At 33.5% G+C, this 18,367-nt stretch overlaps 1 protein-coding gene across 1 annotated transcript; it reads left to right on the forward strand.

The window, feature by feature from the left end:
• Positions 1-6,859: 6,859 nt before the first annotated feature.
• Positions 6,860-12,330, forward strand: LOC127878772 (sensory neuron membrane protein 1-like). The gene is made up of 4 exons (XM_052425300.1): positions 6,860-6,981; positions 7,650-7,767; positions 11,383-11,538; positions 11,723-12,330. Exons 1-4 carry the CDS (start codon positions 6,860-6,862, stop codon positions 11,756-11,758), a joined length of 432 nt encoding a protein of 143 aa, XP_052281260.1. The 3' UTR covers positions 11,759-12,330.
• The last annotated feature ends 6,037 nt before the right edge of the window (positions 12,331-18,367 follow it).

Consider the following 18,367-nt stretch of genomic DNA (forward strand, 5'->3'; position numbering starts at 1 on the left):
GCACATCTGAAACACATTCTTTAAGTTGTGTCAATTTATCAAAACGGGAAAAGGTCCATTTAAAAGTAAGTTCGCACATGATGCATTTCGTTACGGAAAAAAAGTGTTGACACAGACACCATCATTTTGCTGATTAAAAAATGCAACAACAAAGGTAAATATTGTAATTCATAAAAACTCTAAACGTTCTTATAAAAAAATACCATATTTCCTCCTTTATCTAGTGTCCATGTAGTGCTTCTAAATAACACAAACATCGTTTATTTATGAAGTGTTACCCATGCATCATCGCCTGTTTTTTTTCATAAGAAATTAACCCACCCCCTGCATTGCCAATTTTAAGGCTATTTATAGCATGCAAATCTTGAAAATTGAAACAGCCCATCAGAATCGACGAATCAAGAGAACCTTATTTTCAAAGAGCGGTTTGACACTATCAACACAATCGATTAATTGAATTGTCAAAAGACAAAAACATTTGAAAAAGCAACAAATATAGGGCCCAAGGGTTAATAATAATGTCCATAATGATTCCTAGCCATACAAAGTATTTGTGATGTTGAATCTTTATTAAAATTACCCACGACTCTAGAGGAATATAGCATACAGCTTAGTTTATTCCACTGGGGGTAATTTTATATTAGCGGCATGTCGATCAGATCATTGCAGAAAAGTATGTAATTAGTTCTTACTTTTTTAAAACACCGATCGAGTTTTTGGTTTTGTCCAATCAACAGATTAAACCCTAGAACTCACACGAACGATAGAAAAAAACAGTCGACACATATCAAGTTGAAAAATAATAAGGATACCCATCGTTGTTTTTGTTTTCTACAAAGTCAAATCAGAAAATAATTTGTTTCCTAAACAGCATAACAATCTTACAGGCTAGGCTTCCTTATTCTAAACAAAACTATTCTGTACCAAAACATTGAGTAAGCAAGAAAAATATTTTTAATGGACTTTAATTTACCTCAATCTTTTAACGAGACTTAAATTTAGCTAGATTTATATAGAGATTAAGAGCTCAACCCGGAACCCAATCTCCACACAGAGTTGTCGTTCCATGCTCTCACATACAATTTCTGCCACCACAAGAAAATCCTTCCAGATCTGGAAGCTTTTTTTTATATAATCGAAGGCAGCAACGTTTTCTTTTATATTTTGAAAATATTGTATAAGTGTAGGTTTATAATAAAACAAAATTACCTTAATTACAAAATCGAAGCAAAAATAACAATACCACGTGACACGGCTATCATCACGGGGTTAGTTATAACGGCAGGGATTTGATCCAGGTATGCTGGGTTTGGTCAAACCTTGGCGCGGAGGCTGCCTGGTATCTGGTATAAAGTGATAGTGACTTTGCTGGTGTTAACGTTTATTGACGTTAACATGTCACGTTACAGCATGACAGCGATTCTGGTGATTAGCTGTGTAGGCGACCAGGATAATTCTTCTCTGTAGACAACAAGCCTTGATAGCAAGGGGTCCAAGGGCGGTTTTCTGAATCTTTCTTAGACAAAATATAAACTAAGAATTCACAGTGTTTCTAAGTATTTTTCTATAACTGTAATATTTTCAAAGTTTTTGTCTAAGAAACGTTCTAATCTCTTAGAATTTTGTAAGAGTTGCCGAATTTTACTAAACAAGTTAGAAACCTCTGGACCTGTCTAAAACTTATAGAATTTTCTTAGAGAAAATTTAGAGAATTTTTTTATCGGCCATTTTGTGTTGATTTATGAAAACAAAACACAAATTTCACGTCAAACCATCACAGGTAAAGAGAATACTATGTAAGCGTTGAAAAGAGAGAAGTTTATGTTGCGATTCTTAGAACACCGGGAGCGCGAGCCTTGGCGAGTAATATCAAGTATCAAGTATCAAGTTTCACAGTTGTTTTTTTTTAATACTTAACAAAGTTACTTCAAAATCGTCTTTCCAAGAGCCCGAGTCAGCCCAAAGACCTTTCTGTCGTTTCATCGGCGGATGCGCAAATAGTCTATGAAGCTTCTGAAGCTGTTTTTGTTCGTTTTTAAGCTTTACCTCTAGAACTTCATTCACTGCTATCTTCACATTTATCAATGGGTAGGCAATAGTGTCCAGAGGATGTCAGGTTTAGCCCAATATCTTTGCCGAAAACACTTGCGGTATCATTCTCGAAATCAATTTTAATTTCGGCTGCCTTCAGTGCATTTCTCGATAACAATAATGGAATATCTGAATTGACTACATCGGTTTGTATCTTTATCTGCAATCATTGCGGGTAATAAGTACTCTTCTTCTGACTGTAAATGTCTGCCGGCTCCGAATTTGAAAATTGTGTTACCTTCCTTCATGACAACTTTTTCTCTGTCTTCTTCACTCAAAGATTCGATATAGTCATTCAACCACGCTCTGCTACCACTCTTAAATTTAATAAAACACTGATGAGTTTTCTGATATTTATTTGTCAACAAACATGTGCTCTTCAACTCTCCCAATTGTTTCCCTTACATTCGCAAGACAAGACTGGAGGAGTATTTCCCCTTACATTAGCAATCAGATAAAATAGTGTTTTCCCTTACACTGTGAAAATCAAATTAAACTGTACAACGTTAACATAAATATAACAAAATAAACTAATGGTACCGTTGTCAGGGCAAATTATGAGCCTTGTTTTTGGAAACCAGGCTAAATGCATGTGCAGTCCACATAGGCTAATCAGAGACCCTACTTTCCACCTAAACTGGATTATTATTTGGATGGGGCCTCCTTTAAATGAAAAATGCCATTAAAGAGGAAAGTTTTAGCGCTAATTAGCTTGTGTGGACTGCATGGGCTTATCTGAGACTTCTCTTTACGCACATGCATTAAGTCCATATTTCCCAGTACAAGGCTCAGATAACGTTCAGTATTTGTGTGTTTTCAGTTGTTAAAGCAACAGCAGGACGGCCTTAGCCATCTGATAGACATCGTGAGAGAGGATACACAGGACATGAACACCATCCAACAGGGCCTCGCCGACACGTCGTCAAGAAGATTACACTGAGAGATAAATGTCAAATATTGAAAGGTCACAGTCAAAATAAATGGTTACATTATAAACTTTCTTACAACATTAATTACCAATGCATGGCTTGTAGTTATAACAAGGTCAGAATGTGGCCAAGGTCATCATACGGTTAATATTCAGTAAACAGAAAATCTTTCAGTATGTTTTCGGAGACCAGTTCATTGTACTTTGACCAGATTAAAATTTTCTGAAGATATTTTTGTTCAGCCATTGAGCTTTCATTGCAAGTATTGACTGTAACTTTAATATAGAGTTTCGATCAAAGATCAGGTCAGTTCAATCCAAAACGTTTCAAGAAGCTGTTTTGGGTGTGAAAACTTTCATAACAATGAACATTTATTTCATTTTTTTTTAAATGATAGCAACACTTGATTGTCTTTATCACTTGTTCTATCATGGATATTAAAGTGAGTATGCACGATTTTGTCAGATATTGATGGATTTATATAAAATGTGTAAAAAAAACTTATTATCCCCCGCCATAGGCGGCGGGATATTGTTTTGGTGTTGTCCGTCCTTCCATCCGTCCGTCCTTCCGTCCGTCCGTCCGGAGCCATATCTTGGAAGTGCTTTGGCGGATTTTATTGAAACTTAATGTGAGTATATATGGATAAGAGAATGATGCACGCCAAATGGCATTGTACACCAACTGTTAATAACGGTGTTATTGCCCTTTGAATCTTGAAAAAAATGCTTTTTAATATAGCACTTTTGTGTCCGGAGCCATATCTTGGAAGTGCTTTGGCGGATTTCATTGAAACTTGGTATGAGTATATATATGAATAAGAGGATGATGCACGCCAAATGGCATTGTAAACCATCTGTTAATAACGGAGTTATAACCCTTTGTATCTTGAAAAAAAATGCTTTTTAATATCAGCTTAGAGCTTTATCTCCATTAACACATGAGCCAGAGCCATAAAACTTGCCATGTTTGTCCTCAATTATCTGGGGGTGCTTCACATTCAACACCCATGATCCTAGGGGCTAAGGCTAAGGTAACATATTGAGGTCAAAGGTCGCACATTTGATGAAATATTCATTATTTAGTCATTCCTTTACTATGTATCATGGGATTCTGTAATAACTGTGCACAATTGTTCTCCATTATCTAGCTGAGTGTCAAATATAAGATCCAGGTTGCTAGGGTCATGGTCAAAGTCACACACAAACGTTTAAATCACACATTTTGATTAAATATGCCTTGTTTGGTAAGGATTCTTCCATACTTAAGTTCAACACCATTCCATAAACACAATTTATTTTTATCAACAAATTTGCTTGTTATACATATATTTTAATATAAATTAAAATTAAAATTAAAAAGAACATGTGTCGAAAAATGCGAAATAAGCCAGATATTTAATTCTGAAATCAAAAGTGTATGTACAATCGAATTCGCCAGCATGTATATTATGCATGTAAGATGTGAATCTAAATTTAGTTTAACGGATCATTTTAATTTCCTGCAACGATATCTATTCATATGACATGCGAACACTAACTCCGATCCTTATAAAAAGACAAATGCTTCGGTTATTGTAGGAAAATATGTACGAAATATCATCGTCACATTCGGCTCTGGGCGCTAATTTGTCTTTGCTGCATTTTATGAAATTCGTCTTCAATGTATATTTGTTCTTACCTATTTTGTGCTATTGTAACATATTTTTATCAATATATTACAATTTAACATATATAAAAATCGTGCATACTCACTTTAACATCACTCTTGCTTCCTGCAATGCTTTGATATTTGTATAAAAGTTAATTATGAACACTTCAACACACCTCGATCACCTGACCCCATTATAACCTTGACATTGAGCTACTTTTGGATTTGGACTACAGCTTACATCAAAGCTTTGATACATGTCCGTATGTTATCATAATCTACGAGCGTTCTCAATACACCCACATCATTTGACCTCATCATTGATCTTGAATTGACCTTCTTTGGATCCATATTCTTTGTTAACCCAAAATGAAATGTTTTGTCTGACATCTATACCACATGCTACAAAGCTTTGATACCTGTATGGATGTTATCTATGAATATTTAAACTCAGCACACCCATATCACCTGACCATCGATGTTATTATGGACTAAGACGTATTCAAATGGGTCAATAAATCTGTACTGACAAGGGGACATGTGTGTTTACTGAATGCAAAATCTTGTTTGTTCTTGTTTTTCTAAATTTAACATCAAACTTTTTTCCATCATCAAGGTAGCTGTTACAAATGTTATTTGTTTAACTTTAAATAGCAATATATGCTTTTTATTCGCCCGTTCAAAACGGGACGTATTATAAGATCACCCTTGGCGGGCGGCGGCGGGCGGGCGGCGTCCGCAGCAGTGTCCTCTCTATAATTCAAATAGTTTTCATCCGATCTTCACCAAACTTGGTCAGAATTGTTTCTAGCCAACAAATAGGTCAAGTTCAATTTTGGGTCATGCCAGGTCAAAAACTAGGTCACGGGGTCACTAAGTGCTTTTCAAGGATTTAGCATGGTTCCCGCTCTCTAATTGAAGTAGTTTTCATCAGATCTTCACCAAAATTGGTCAAAAGTTGTGTCGAAATGATATCTAGGTCAAGTTTAAATATGGATCATGCCGGGTCAAAAACTAGGTCCAGGGGTCACTTAGTGCATTTCAATGATTTAGCATGGTGTCGGCTCTCAAATTGAAGTAGTTTTCATCCAATCTTCACCAAATTATGCCAGAAGCTGTGTCTAAATGATATCTAGGTCAAGTTCAAATATGGGTTATGTCGGGTCTAAAACTAGGTCATGAGGTCACTTAGTGCATTTCACGCATTTAGCATGGTGTCCGCTCTCTAATTGAAGTAGTTTTCATCCGCTTCACCAAATTTGGTCAGAAGTGTGCTCTTAGTGTATTTTTCTGACCACAAGGCTGTCTGGATCGGGATACAGTTTGTATGGTTACTTATGCAGTTAAATGGTTAGTTATGTAGTTGTTGCTTAATTTTCAAACATATATCACTTTGCCTCTCATATGGTAGGTTATGACATAAATATATATCATTTTGCCACTCAAATGCAAGTTGTCCAAAACCTTCAAACGGGCGTATCTTGTGACAGTTTGGCACTCTTGTTTCTCATATGCTCCATAATAAATTTCTTGATTACACACAAATATATATGTTAGAAATTGAAACTTTTTGTGACATAAAACCAATGATTTATCCAACAAATTATATTGCTGTTTAGAATTAAAAGAAGACCAGCACAGCTTTGAAACAGTGTTTTCTTATCAGAGAATCATACTTGTATTAACAAACTTCTATCCTATCTATAGTTGGGGAAGTAAATGTGGATGGCTCTTCATTTTTCTGCATACATGTGTAGTGAACACTCTTTGTGCTTTAATGTTTCTATATGATTTAATTGCTTAACCCTTTTCCACTTAGAAGTAAAGTGAAAATTGCTTTGTGCAAACAGCATAAAAATAGAACAACATAATTCGCAGTCTGTTCAGGTTTTATGCTGTTTGCTGCTCATCATATCTAAGGGTTGGAAATGAAGCCTTGAAAACTTGAATTTAGTTAGAAAGGTCTTTAATTAAATTCTAGTTTCTAAGGGACTTTAACTGCGTAATTGTAGGTATCTAAGTGGTAAGGGGTAAATTTTTTAAAAATTGATGACATAGTGGATGGGATTTCCGCCTATATAGCAAGAGGTCTCTGGCTATAATAGCAAGAGGTCTCTGGCTATATTTGATTTCGTTCTTTGTCAGATCAACAAGCATACGATTTGAATATTATGTAAAATTCTACATAAATGACATACATTCCTAAGAAGAAGTGGTTAACTTTTTTCCCCAAAAATATTCGCACCTATTCTCCCGGGAAAGCAAGTAATTGGCATAATGAGGACTATAGACTGATAGAGATTCACAACAGGTTGGAAATCCACATGCCTAATAATTGAAGATCAAGGTTAATAGACTTCTGTTAAAATGTAGATCACAGTGATCACCCCTCCCACCCTTCCCAAAAACTCACAAAACAAAACAATTCTTATTCTTTTGTTATCTTTGTTAAAATATTTATTGGTGCATAGAATATTTTTATACTCGTCATTTCACATGTAATTGCCTTTTTATTACATGTATTTTGACAAATTGTAGCCTCCATAATGATAAATGTTTCATTGTGTTCACATAGTGTATGTCACACGATACTCAATTCTGTGTCCAGTGGCATGAAACTGTGGCATTTTGTCCCTTTTTACACATTTCTTGTCTTTGATTTATCATTGTTATCATGATTGCTATTGGTGTTGATTTGTATAGCCACATTCTGGGAAAACTGGGCTGAATGAACGTGTGTAAAGTGTAATCCTCGATTAGCCTGTTCTATCCGCACATGCTAATCAGGGACAACACTTTCTGCTCTCAAACTGGATTTTCGTTTAGAAAAGACTTCCTTGTTAACAAAAAAAAATCATTAAAAATCGGAAAGTGTCGTCTATTAGCCTGTGCGTACACACATGCATTAAGACTAGTTTTCCCAGGAAAAGTCTCCATTACGACCAATCTGGTTCTACAATGTGGTTTATCTGATTCAAGTGCCCCTTTGGTGTTCTCTCAGCCCCACTTCCTCAACGCAGATCCGGGTATACTTAACGCTGTGATTGGCATGAGACCTGACCCGGATGAGCATGGCACTTTCATTGATATTGAACCGGTATGTGATGATGTAGCACCCTTTTAAAAAAGTGATTTGTCAGCAACTATTTATTTTATTTTTTTTATATTTTTTTTTTTTGGGGGGGGGGGGGGGGATAGCGTTACCGTATTAATTGGGAAAATTGGCGCATAAATCCCAAACATTTGGGAAAATTTGCATCGTAAGATTTAAGATTTGAAATTAAGGGTCTTTTAAATTGCTTGGTATAAATGTCACAAAACAATTAAAATATTCATTCACAGGTTGCTTGCATTTTTTTTCAGTTTCAGTGCTCATTTTATCTGTTCACTTGCAGATAATGCACTTTTGGAAAAAGTTGACGAAATTTTCCTTCCATTTGATACTTTTTCAGACAGCATTATGGAAATTTTTAGTTTTTCCTGAATTGGGAAAGTACCGTTTTTTGTAACTTATAAAGAAGGAAAAATAATTGCTGCATCTATTGTTATGCATGTATATGCCTCGCTATTCCATGACAAATGAAAGTGCATTCATTGTGATCTGTGTCATGTGATCTATCATAATTATAACCTTTTATATTCAAATGGTTTGCATTATGCTTTTTACTGATGATAATCTGGTTAGAATTTTAGCCAAAACCTGCTTCTAAATACTACAAAGATGACAATCTTACATGTGTAAATAATATTAATTTACACTTACTGGTACAAATTACTAGCCTTTTGGTACCAACTTTATTCAAATAAACTGTTTAAACATTTGTAAAAAGATTATTGTTTTTTAAGGTATATAGACCTTTTAGACTATGTATATAATGTAATGCCAAGTATTTTAGGTAATCTTAGTGCTACCTTTTATTCTGTACTAGAATGTCATTGCTAATCAGTTCCTTTATGATCTGGTCATAGGGGATAAATTATTTCTTACCACCATTTTTTCGTTTCAGTGCGCGTCTGCACCTTTTTTCCAATTCAGTGTTTTATTCTAGACATTTTATTGTAGTATTTAACATTAGCAAAAACAATCTAGGTTTTATGTGTAAATATTTTGGTTGATATATAACTGTGTTATTAGTATGTTTTATGTGTTGATATAACTTGTAACAGAAAGGAGGATAACTTGGAAGTGCTTATTTACAAAGGATACAATATGAGCTTCCGAGTTAGCTCCCCTTTCAAATATTTAAAATAATTAATATGTCTGTGATGTAAGGATTAACTAATCTCTTGTAACTCAAAATTTAGTGACAGCAATGATTGTGTTTTATGTTTAAATGTATTGGTCTATCTGTGTATGTATGCAATTATGCTGATGAGACTATAATAAACTTTAAACTACTAATAATAAAACACAACAACTATTTTCATGTAAAGGTATTTAAAATGCCCTGAGATTCCATGAGTAGGCAAACTGCAATAAGTATAGCCCCTTTTTATGTATTATATTATACATGTGATAAATCCTAATTTAATAAGTGAATATCTGACATTTGGACACTTTTCAAGTTGCGTGCATAATATGTACAAGTGAAAAGATTTTATACTGTAGGCTTTCTGGTCTTCAATGTTGTGCACTGTACTTTGAAATTTGAGTCCAACCTTTTGATTTTAGCTGTATTTGTCAAAATGCAGGGTGCAACACTTTCAGTTTTCTTTGATGTGTTGAAAAGAACATTGTGCTTAAAGAGAAAGAAATTCATATGATTTACTTTCTGGGAAAACTGGGCTTAAAGCACGTGTGTAAAGTGTTGACCGGACAGGCTAATCTGGGACAACACTTTTTGCTTTATGGTATTTTTGTTTAAAGGAAGTCTCTTCTTAGCAAAAATTTAGTTGAGGCTGAAATTGTCATCCCTGATGAGGCTGTGTGGTCTGCACAGGCTAATCTTAGACAACATCATGTATATGCATTACACCCAGTTTTCGCAGAGCGAGGGTCATATGTTCCTTATACCTCGCCTGAATACTCTGGAGACATGTTCCATTCATGTTCTTGATGCAACTGCAACCTATAGATCACAGTATACTAATTCCAATCCTCACATAATTTAGTGTTTAACTTTCAACTTAAGTCAAAAAAATAAGGTCAATATTTAGAATGTAGAAGCCTGCATAACACAACTTTTTCTGAAAGATCATTCTAAGCTGATTGCATTTAAGAAATAAAAAAGGTATTTTATGTAATATGGGAGAATGAACTCAGTATTTATAAATGTTTTCTGTTGTATTTATGCCCCCGGGTCGAATGATCGGATGTATAATGTTTTTGGCCTGTCTTTCTGTCATTGTATGTGTCTGTGATTGAATGTGTCACAAAACTTTAACCTTGGTCCTAACTTTTGCAATATTGATGATAGCAACTTGATATTTGGCATGCATGTGTATCTCATGAAGCTGCACATTTTGAGTGGTGAAATGTCGAGGTCAAGTTCATTCTTCAAGGTCAAAGGTCAAACAAAAATCAAAGCAGCATATTAGGGGGCATTGTGTTTCTGACAAACACATCTCTTGTTTTTAATATTTTTTTTACTACTTTTAGTTGAGTTTAACCAACCCTCAGGCTACTTTCCTGCCGGTCTCCAATCTTAAAACTTAGTGATTTCTTAGTGAACATTAATGCTTTTCCTGCACACAGAATAGATAACAGAAAAGAATTATATAAAAACTGTCGTTAGCTTATCACATCTCATCCAGTAAATCAAGATGTTTTTTTTTTTAAAGAGTATAGCCTTTCTCAAGTATTTAGTGTACTGGAACCTATCAGCAACTTTAAATTTGTAGAAAATGACCTCTATTAATCAAATTCACATATTTCTGCTGCGTATGCAAAATTTCAGACCAATCCACAAACAAGAAATGTGTCAATAATATATAAAAGAATGTCTTTATGAAAGCCACACTTGCTTGTGTTTTTTCAGTGCGTTCATTTTAATAAGTCCATGAAGCAAAGATGTACCAAATAAATATAAAATATTCCATTTTCCAGCAGATGCATACATACGTGATTGGTATAGACAATCATATGTGCCTCAATTGTTTAAATTTTGTATTTTAACACGATTAAGTGAGTTTTCAGATACACAATAATCAAGTCTCCACCTGTTGTTTTTTTCCACATTTTATGCATTTAAAAGCGACTTTGAGAATACAAATCGACTGAAAACTCAATTCTGTGACAATTGTTTTCTTGAAATTCAAAAATAGGGGCGCCCATCGCACAGATTGTTTATTTCTCTATTATATATTTGCATTATATATTAGGGGCTTAACCATACTGGGGCTTTTGACAATTAAAGTCTGCAAATCTTTTGTTTTTTTGTGTGATTAAAGGTGTAAAAAATAGCATGCAGTTTTCAGTGTTTGATGTTTTATTGCTGGTACTATTAATGTACTTTCTATCAAAATTAATAAACAAAAATCTAGTTTCTTGGCATTTGTATTGTTTATCATTTAATTGAAACATTTTATCACATTTAAATGGAATAGGTAGTATACATATGAAACTGTGAACATTTTCTTTTAAAGCAAAGGCAAAGTAAGAGGCATTTGAATTATTTAATGTATCTATGCTAAAACTATAAGTAATTTTGAAGCTGTAAAACATCATCTGTTTTGATCATGTGATTTTAATAACTATAATAATAATTTCCAGAGCTCAGTTGTAACAAAGGAACTCGCGGATGAATTCAAGTCCCAGCTTCAAATCCCCGTGTTGGAGATGAATGTTGGGATTTACGTTGCTATCGGTGTGGGCGCTCTCATGATCGTTAGCGTCGTGTTAGTGGCAATCATTAGAAGAAGACGTCCGGTATGTTGTGGACATATTAATTGGTGAAAAAATGTATTTCTACTACGTAACTTTACAAAAAAGTTCAAGATAATCTTCAAATCAATAATGACATAAGAATTAATCTTGTCTCTTTCATAAATTATCTTGTTTAACTTGAGTTTGGTGTATTTTCGTGCTAATGGGCACATTGTTTGTTTTTCAGACCGAGATTGCCTATGGCACAGTCAATGACAACTGATGGAAAAATATCGTCAACTTATTAGCATCAGTTGTAGAACAAATTGAAGACAAAATTAGTCCATACATACAGATATATCATTTAGATTTGGTGAAAGTAAAATTGTTGTTCTGAAGTAGTAGACATCATTTTTACCTTAGAGGTCAAAATTTGCTACTGTTGCCCTGAGGCTGTAATGTTTCAAAATATTGTCTTCTTTACTCTTTGAATACAATTTGACTGTTACTAAATATCAATAAAATATCTATTTTATTACCTACTTATAAAAATGAATCAAAATTCATTTTGTTTTATATAATAATAATGATAATGATAATAATAACAAGACTATTGCCAAGAAATAAAAGTCCCCTACCGGTGAAAGCCCACCATTTTCAGCAATATTTCGAGTCTATAAATTGCCATAGCAACCATAATTTTTGACGTAGGAACAAAATGAAAGGACGTGCATAATATCCATATTGCCATAAGTCCATGTTTCAAGTTTCATGAAAAAATATGAAGAACTTTTAAAGTTATCGCAGGATCCAGAAAAGTGTGACAGACTGACGCACAGAGCGCAAACCATAAGTCCCCTCCAGTTTCACCGGTAGGGGACTAATAATAATAATAATAATACCAAACACAGAAATTACGGTAATAATTATTATTGTTATATTATGTTGATGATAATGATAATTTTCATTTTTTTTAATTAGTATTTATCTGATTATGAATAATAATGATAATATTTATATTATTATTTTAAAATTCACTCGCCACTGTACAATTCAACAATCATTAACCTGGGAATAGCTATTTACTGTCAATTTTACATTTGCAACATGTTTCCCATTTGAATATTGATTTGGGCAACATAATGTATCCAAACCAGGACACATCACAAACTATTGCCTGCTTGTTTAAAAAAGTAGTAAACAGTATAAAATGTGTAATAAGCGTTCATATAGTGACGCAAGACATAAGATCAAAATATTGTACCATTTACTAGAATGTTTGTTACTATTGAAATCTTATTCATTTCCTCCAAAAATGGAGACTACATAGTTATTCACAGGCATATGTTGTTCCTCTATTAATTGACTGATATTGACTGATATAAAAGTCTACTGACCTGATATAAAAAAATAACTTTGCATCAGGCCGATATCAGCATAGAGGTATAATAAAACATCCTGTTTGACTATTTATGTGCCTTTTTATACAACTACTTAAATAAAAGGTTAGGTTGTCTCAGATTTTTCCAGGTATTATTTTTGTGTGATTGTTTACAAAAATTTAAAAGCTGTCTTGAATTATTGAGGATTGTTTTTTTGTGCTTATTGAGAATATTTAAAGCGAGATAATGCGATTTTTATATGTGTTAAATTGACATATATTGATATAAAACATGTAACAATAACACAAAATAGGCAAGAAAAATTATACATTGAAGACGAATTTCATAAAATGCAGCAAAAACAAAGAAGCGCTACGAGCCGATTGTGACGAAGATATTTCGTACATATTTTCCTGAAATAACCGAAGCATTTGTCTTTTATTAGGACCGGAGTAAGTGTTCGTGTGTCGTATTGGTAGATATCGTTGCAGGAAATTAAAATGATCAGTGAAACAAAATTGTGTCTCTGTGTCGTATGAACGAATCTGCACTAAAACTAAATTGAGATTCACATCGTACATGCATGATATACATGCTGGCGAATTCAACTGTACAGACATTTTCGATTTCAGAATTTAACATCTGGCTTATTTCGCATTTTTCGACACATGTTTTTCTTAACTTTTATTTTAATTTATATTGAAATATATGTATAATAAGTTTTTTTACACATTCTATATAAATTCATAAATATTTGACAAAATCGTATAATCTCGCTTTAAGGCAATGGAAAGTTTGTTTACAGTGTAATAGTGGTTTCCCTGACATTTTATAAGAATTATGGAGTTACATACATGATTTTTCAATGACATTGGCAATGTTACAATAACCTAAAACGATAATTTAACATCCCTTTTTTATGCATATTCAGCATCATGTCTTTGTGTCTGATTTGTTGATTTTTTGTCAGGTGTTAATATTGACATTTGTCTTATTTACTGAATGTATTCTATTTGCTTGTACTTTTCTATGAACAAAGCTCACGTGGCATATTTTTTTCTTTCAGCATATTTTGGATTATACAGATTTGTGTTTTGTCATTTTTCCTAGTCATAAGTGTATATGTCTCCTGTGAAATGGTACATTAAACTTATGTTAATGGAATATGTAATGTTATATACTTGTTTACAATTTACTCTATTTAATCTGTATACAGGCTTCATTATTATGTAACAAAAGCATATTTTTTAACTAGAGGTACTTCTAGTAAACCACTGATTTGTTCTTATGTTCTATAATGTTTTGCCTAATTGCTCATTGATCAAATACTTTGTTTTTCTGTATCAGACCATGCAGACCAATGTACAATTTTATTTTTTCGAGTACCTACTGTATATTCGTATAAATCCCATTGAGCTTGCATTTTTAATTTGATGGATAAAATATTTGTATTGTGATTAGTTCAATCACAATACGGATATATTATCAATCAAATAAAAAATACAAGCACAGTTTGATTGCGGTTGAAACAATCTTTCTTGACGATTGTCTGTGCCTTGTTACAAATTAAAAAAGACAACCACAACTTACCTTTGAGTGACGGTATTTAACAATACATTGTTATTTGTCACTGTTTTTATGTCAATAAGCAACATATTTGAGTTCTGATGCCTAGAGGGTATAAACCAATGTTGTTTTATAGTGCATCCAAGTGACTGATTTATTATTGACAGTTATTCAAGCTGCCCCTTTTTTTAAACTGGGCTTACTGTATATTCGTGCTCAGGAACTTATTTTTGTGTTGTTAATTAAAGTGATATTTTGAGCATTTTTCACTGTTTAATTGAGCTGAAAAGAATAAACAGGTCAAAACAGAAACAAAATTGTGTCTTTGTGTCGTATGAACGAATCTGCATGAAAACTACATTTAGACTCACATCTTACATCGAATCATTTCTGCCTTTAGTTGTCAAAACGAAAGTACGGTTGCTATTCAAATGGATTATTTTTTTCCGGGATATTGTTTTAGTATGTTGATGCTGCATTAACAAATTTAAGTGTATATGATGTGAAAACACCAAAAATAAACAACGGTTGCGATAGACACCTATATACTGTTGGATGCCCATAATATCACTTTAACTTTTTGAGAGCTATATGTCCATAGTTTGAAGATGATTTGAAGATGATTCTAAAGAAAAGGAATTTGTTGCGACCAATTTAGGCAGAATTATTACCCTTTGTCTTTTACGCGAACTTAAGAACAACGTTTGTCATCAATTGCTAGCCGTGTAACATCGTGCCTGGTCCGTTCGTGCTTCATTTTTATAACCTGGTTCATTTGGGGTCAAAATCAAACTTACTTGGTCAAATGAAAGACCAAGCTTTGACCCGTATGGAGGTTACATTTATTGCCAAATCTTAATAAAAAGTTGTCGCAACGTTTTTTCAAATACCTCTTTTTATTTTGAGACAAGGTCATGTGCGATAAAAAAAAGTTCAACAGGTAATATTAAAGAAACAGCTAGCGAACACTCAAGAGATCAATGTTCGTAAAATTTTTGTCAGAACGTATGCCATTATTATATCTTATCTGATTGTTAGACTAGGTAACATTGGTCAAAAACTAAGTCAATACGAAGGATTGAATGAAAAGCTTATGAACACTCAAGACATTACAAGTGTTGTCCTTTCTTTATGAAATGTTGTTGGTAATATTTGTCTCAGTCAAATTCGAAACACTTTTTTGAGAGGCAAAACAACAAGGTCACAGGGTCAGAACTAAGAAAAATGTTGTTAATACTCTAGAGGCGACTTTTATTACCCAATCATATCAAAACGTTGCAAGAAGATTTGCCCCAGTGCTATCTTGAAACTGGATCACTTGGGTCAAAATCAAGGTAACGGTAGTTTCAATAAAAATCTTGTGAACACAATAGAGAGCGTTTATTATCAAATCTTCATTAAACTTACTCAGAACACGTGACAATGATATATTATGAGTTCGGATCTGTGCTACGTGGGATGACAAACATGGTATCTATTTACAATTAGTGAAAAAAAGAACACTATAGTGGCACCACTTATTTCCGAATCATCGTGACACTTGATGGGAACATTTTTCACCAATTATATCTGAGCCAAATGGAAACTAGGTAACATGGGTCAAACACAAGGTCATTGGGTCAAAATAAAGTGAAAGCTTATTTACTCTAAATATATTCGGGTGGGAGAGGGCCCAACAGTGTCTGAGACATATACATTTTGTGTGATGTCTTTGAAGTGTTTTGTGGTATGTTTGTTTGTGTTTTCTCAACTTTTCTGAGACTATCTCACTGGGCCGGCTAGTTAGTAGAGGGCTGAACAAATATGAGGATTGCTGGTTTGATCCCCGGACACATAACTTGTGGGGATTTTCATGAAATCCTATCTATTAAACATTTTCTGGTTAAAGTAGGGCAGTTTTTGTTACTGGCATAAGTAATACGTGTACGTATAACTGGTAAATCAGCTACCCAAGGAAAAGTTCGAGTAGGTTAACTGACCGCAGTGATGTGACTGAGATACTGTAGCGGGTAAAGACCGAACTAAACACACACATAAATAAACGAATAAATCATATATTGTTATCGAATTAAATTAATATCATTGTCGTTATCCAACTACGTTTAAATATGTCATGCTCCTCAATATTATGTAGTGGAAATTAAACACTTGCTCATAACGAGGGGTTAAGTCCATGGATATTTAGAGAACCACTAAAGGATTGTTACAGAAGCACTGCCCGACTGCTTTCAATCCTAAGAAAGTGTTTGCAATAAAAGACAATTTTGATTTTCTGTGATGTATGTGGTATAATAGTACAATACTCACTGATCGGCATAAAGACAAACATGTTTGTTTAATCAGTATCAAAATAAATATGTCTCCAATTCAACAAGGGGAACACCTTTTGTTCCTAAATTGTTTGACCATCCATTATTAAGTTGAGAACTATTCATTTTAGAAAGAACAGAACAATTCTATATTATGTTTCATAGGTCACATAAACAATGAATGTCCATGTATCGTGACAACAGGTGAGCACTTAAATTATAAAGTATGTAATTACATCATTTCATAAAACATTGGGAAATCCGTCAGAGGAACACTATAAGTAATATTTGGGGGAGGGGGGAATGTGATCTTTGGAGTTTAATCAGCTACTCAGCTGTTACGAGCGATTATAGAAGGGTATCATTTTGCATTTAAGGAATGTGAAGGTTTTATTTAAGAAATTACCAGAAGCAGCTAGACGGTCCAAATTAGCAAAAGTCCAGTGAACATACTATACGACTTTGTGGTTACAATAACAAAAAGGAATCAAAGTTAACATTTAAGGACAACAATCACAATATACATAAACAATAATAATTATGGTTAATAAAGGTTAGTAAAGATACATTAAAATCAGTTACATATCAGCAATATTTTGTTATTGTAAAAATTAATAGCAACACAAAACAAACACAGAACAACAACAACATTCAGAAAGGTAACATCAGTAAATAAACAACATATGTAAAGGAACAACAAAAATGAGTTGCTGTGCACCACATGGTGATTAGTTTTAACTCGCCTTATAACCACAGCATCAGGGTTAAAATTTTTGGTGTTACACATTGTACAGTGGTCCTTTACCAGGTTTGTTCAAATAACTACTCTGTGGTATTTTATTGTAAATTACTTAACAAATGTTCTTCACTGAAACCGTAAGGGCCAGTGTATTACTTTTTTATGTGAAACATAGTTTTTCTTTCAAAACTTTGTTAAAACTATACCCAAGGGGTCAAAACTAACCATGCCAAAGAATTCACACGATTTGTATAGGCTTGCATAGTAAATAACTTTAAACATATTATTCACTGAAACCCAAAGAGTAAGGTGTATAATATTTGGTTTGCGACGTCGTATGTTGAACATCGCAAGTTTGTTCTGCCCATCTGGTCGAAATTTGTCCCAAACTAGGTTGACCTTGTAATGTCACCCGTACACGAATACCTTTAGCATCAATGCTGTATACTACAATGCGTGGAGACTTTCACATTTGTTGCATGTATGAATGCGTAATTATCGCCCATTGATTGCGTTGACCAAATAACTGTTGAAATAAAACAAATTTAATCGAAAATCGTTTGAATAACTCGATCTTACCCGTTTCGTCAAATTATAATTACTAAACTGACCGTCAAGCACATACAATTAAAACCTTTTAATATCAAGGACCAAATGATACTTGTGTAAATTAAAAAAAATCAAAAAGCTCATCATGACAATAAAGTACAGTTAAGTTAATATGTTGTTTTTTTTATATTAATTTTCTGATTATGTTTGCATTCTCAGGACCGATGAAATAATCGTTCATAGTGTGTCGCCTTTGTATTTTTGCTGACGATTTTTCGGTCAAGCTGATTTATTTTTCTTGATGTTTATTTTTCGAACGTTTCATCTACGGAGACGCTCGAACATTG

Source organism: Dreissena polymorpha, chromosome 4 (genome assembly GCF_020536995.1).
Source record: "Dreissena polymorpha isolate Duluth1 chromosome 4, UMN_Dpol_1.0, whole genome shotgun sequence".
Taxonomy (NCBI): Eukaryota; Metazoa; Mollusca; class Bivalvia; order Myida; family Dreissenidae; genus Dreissena; species Dreissena polymorpha.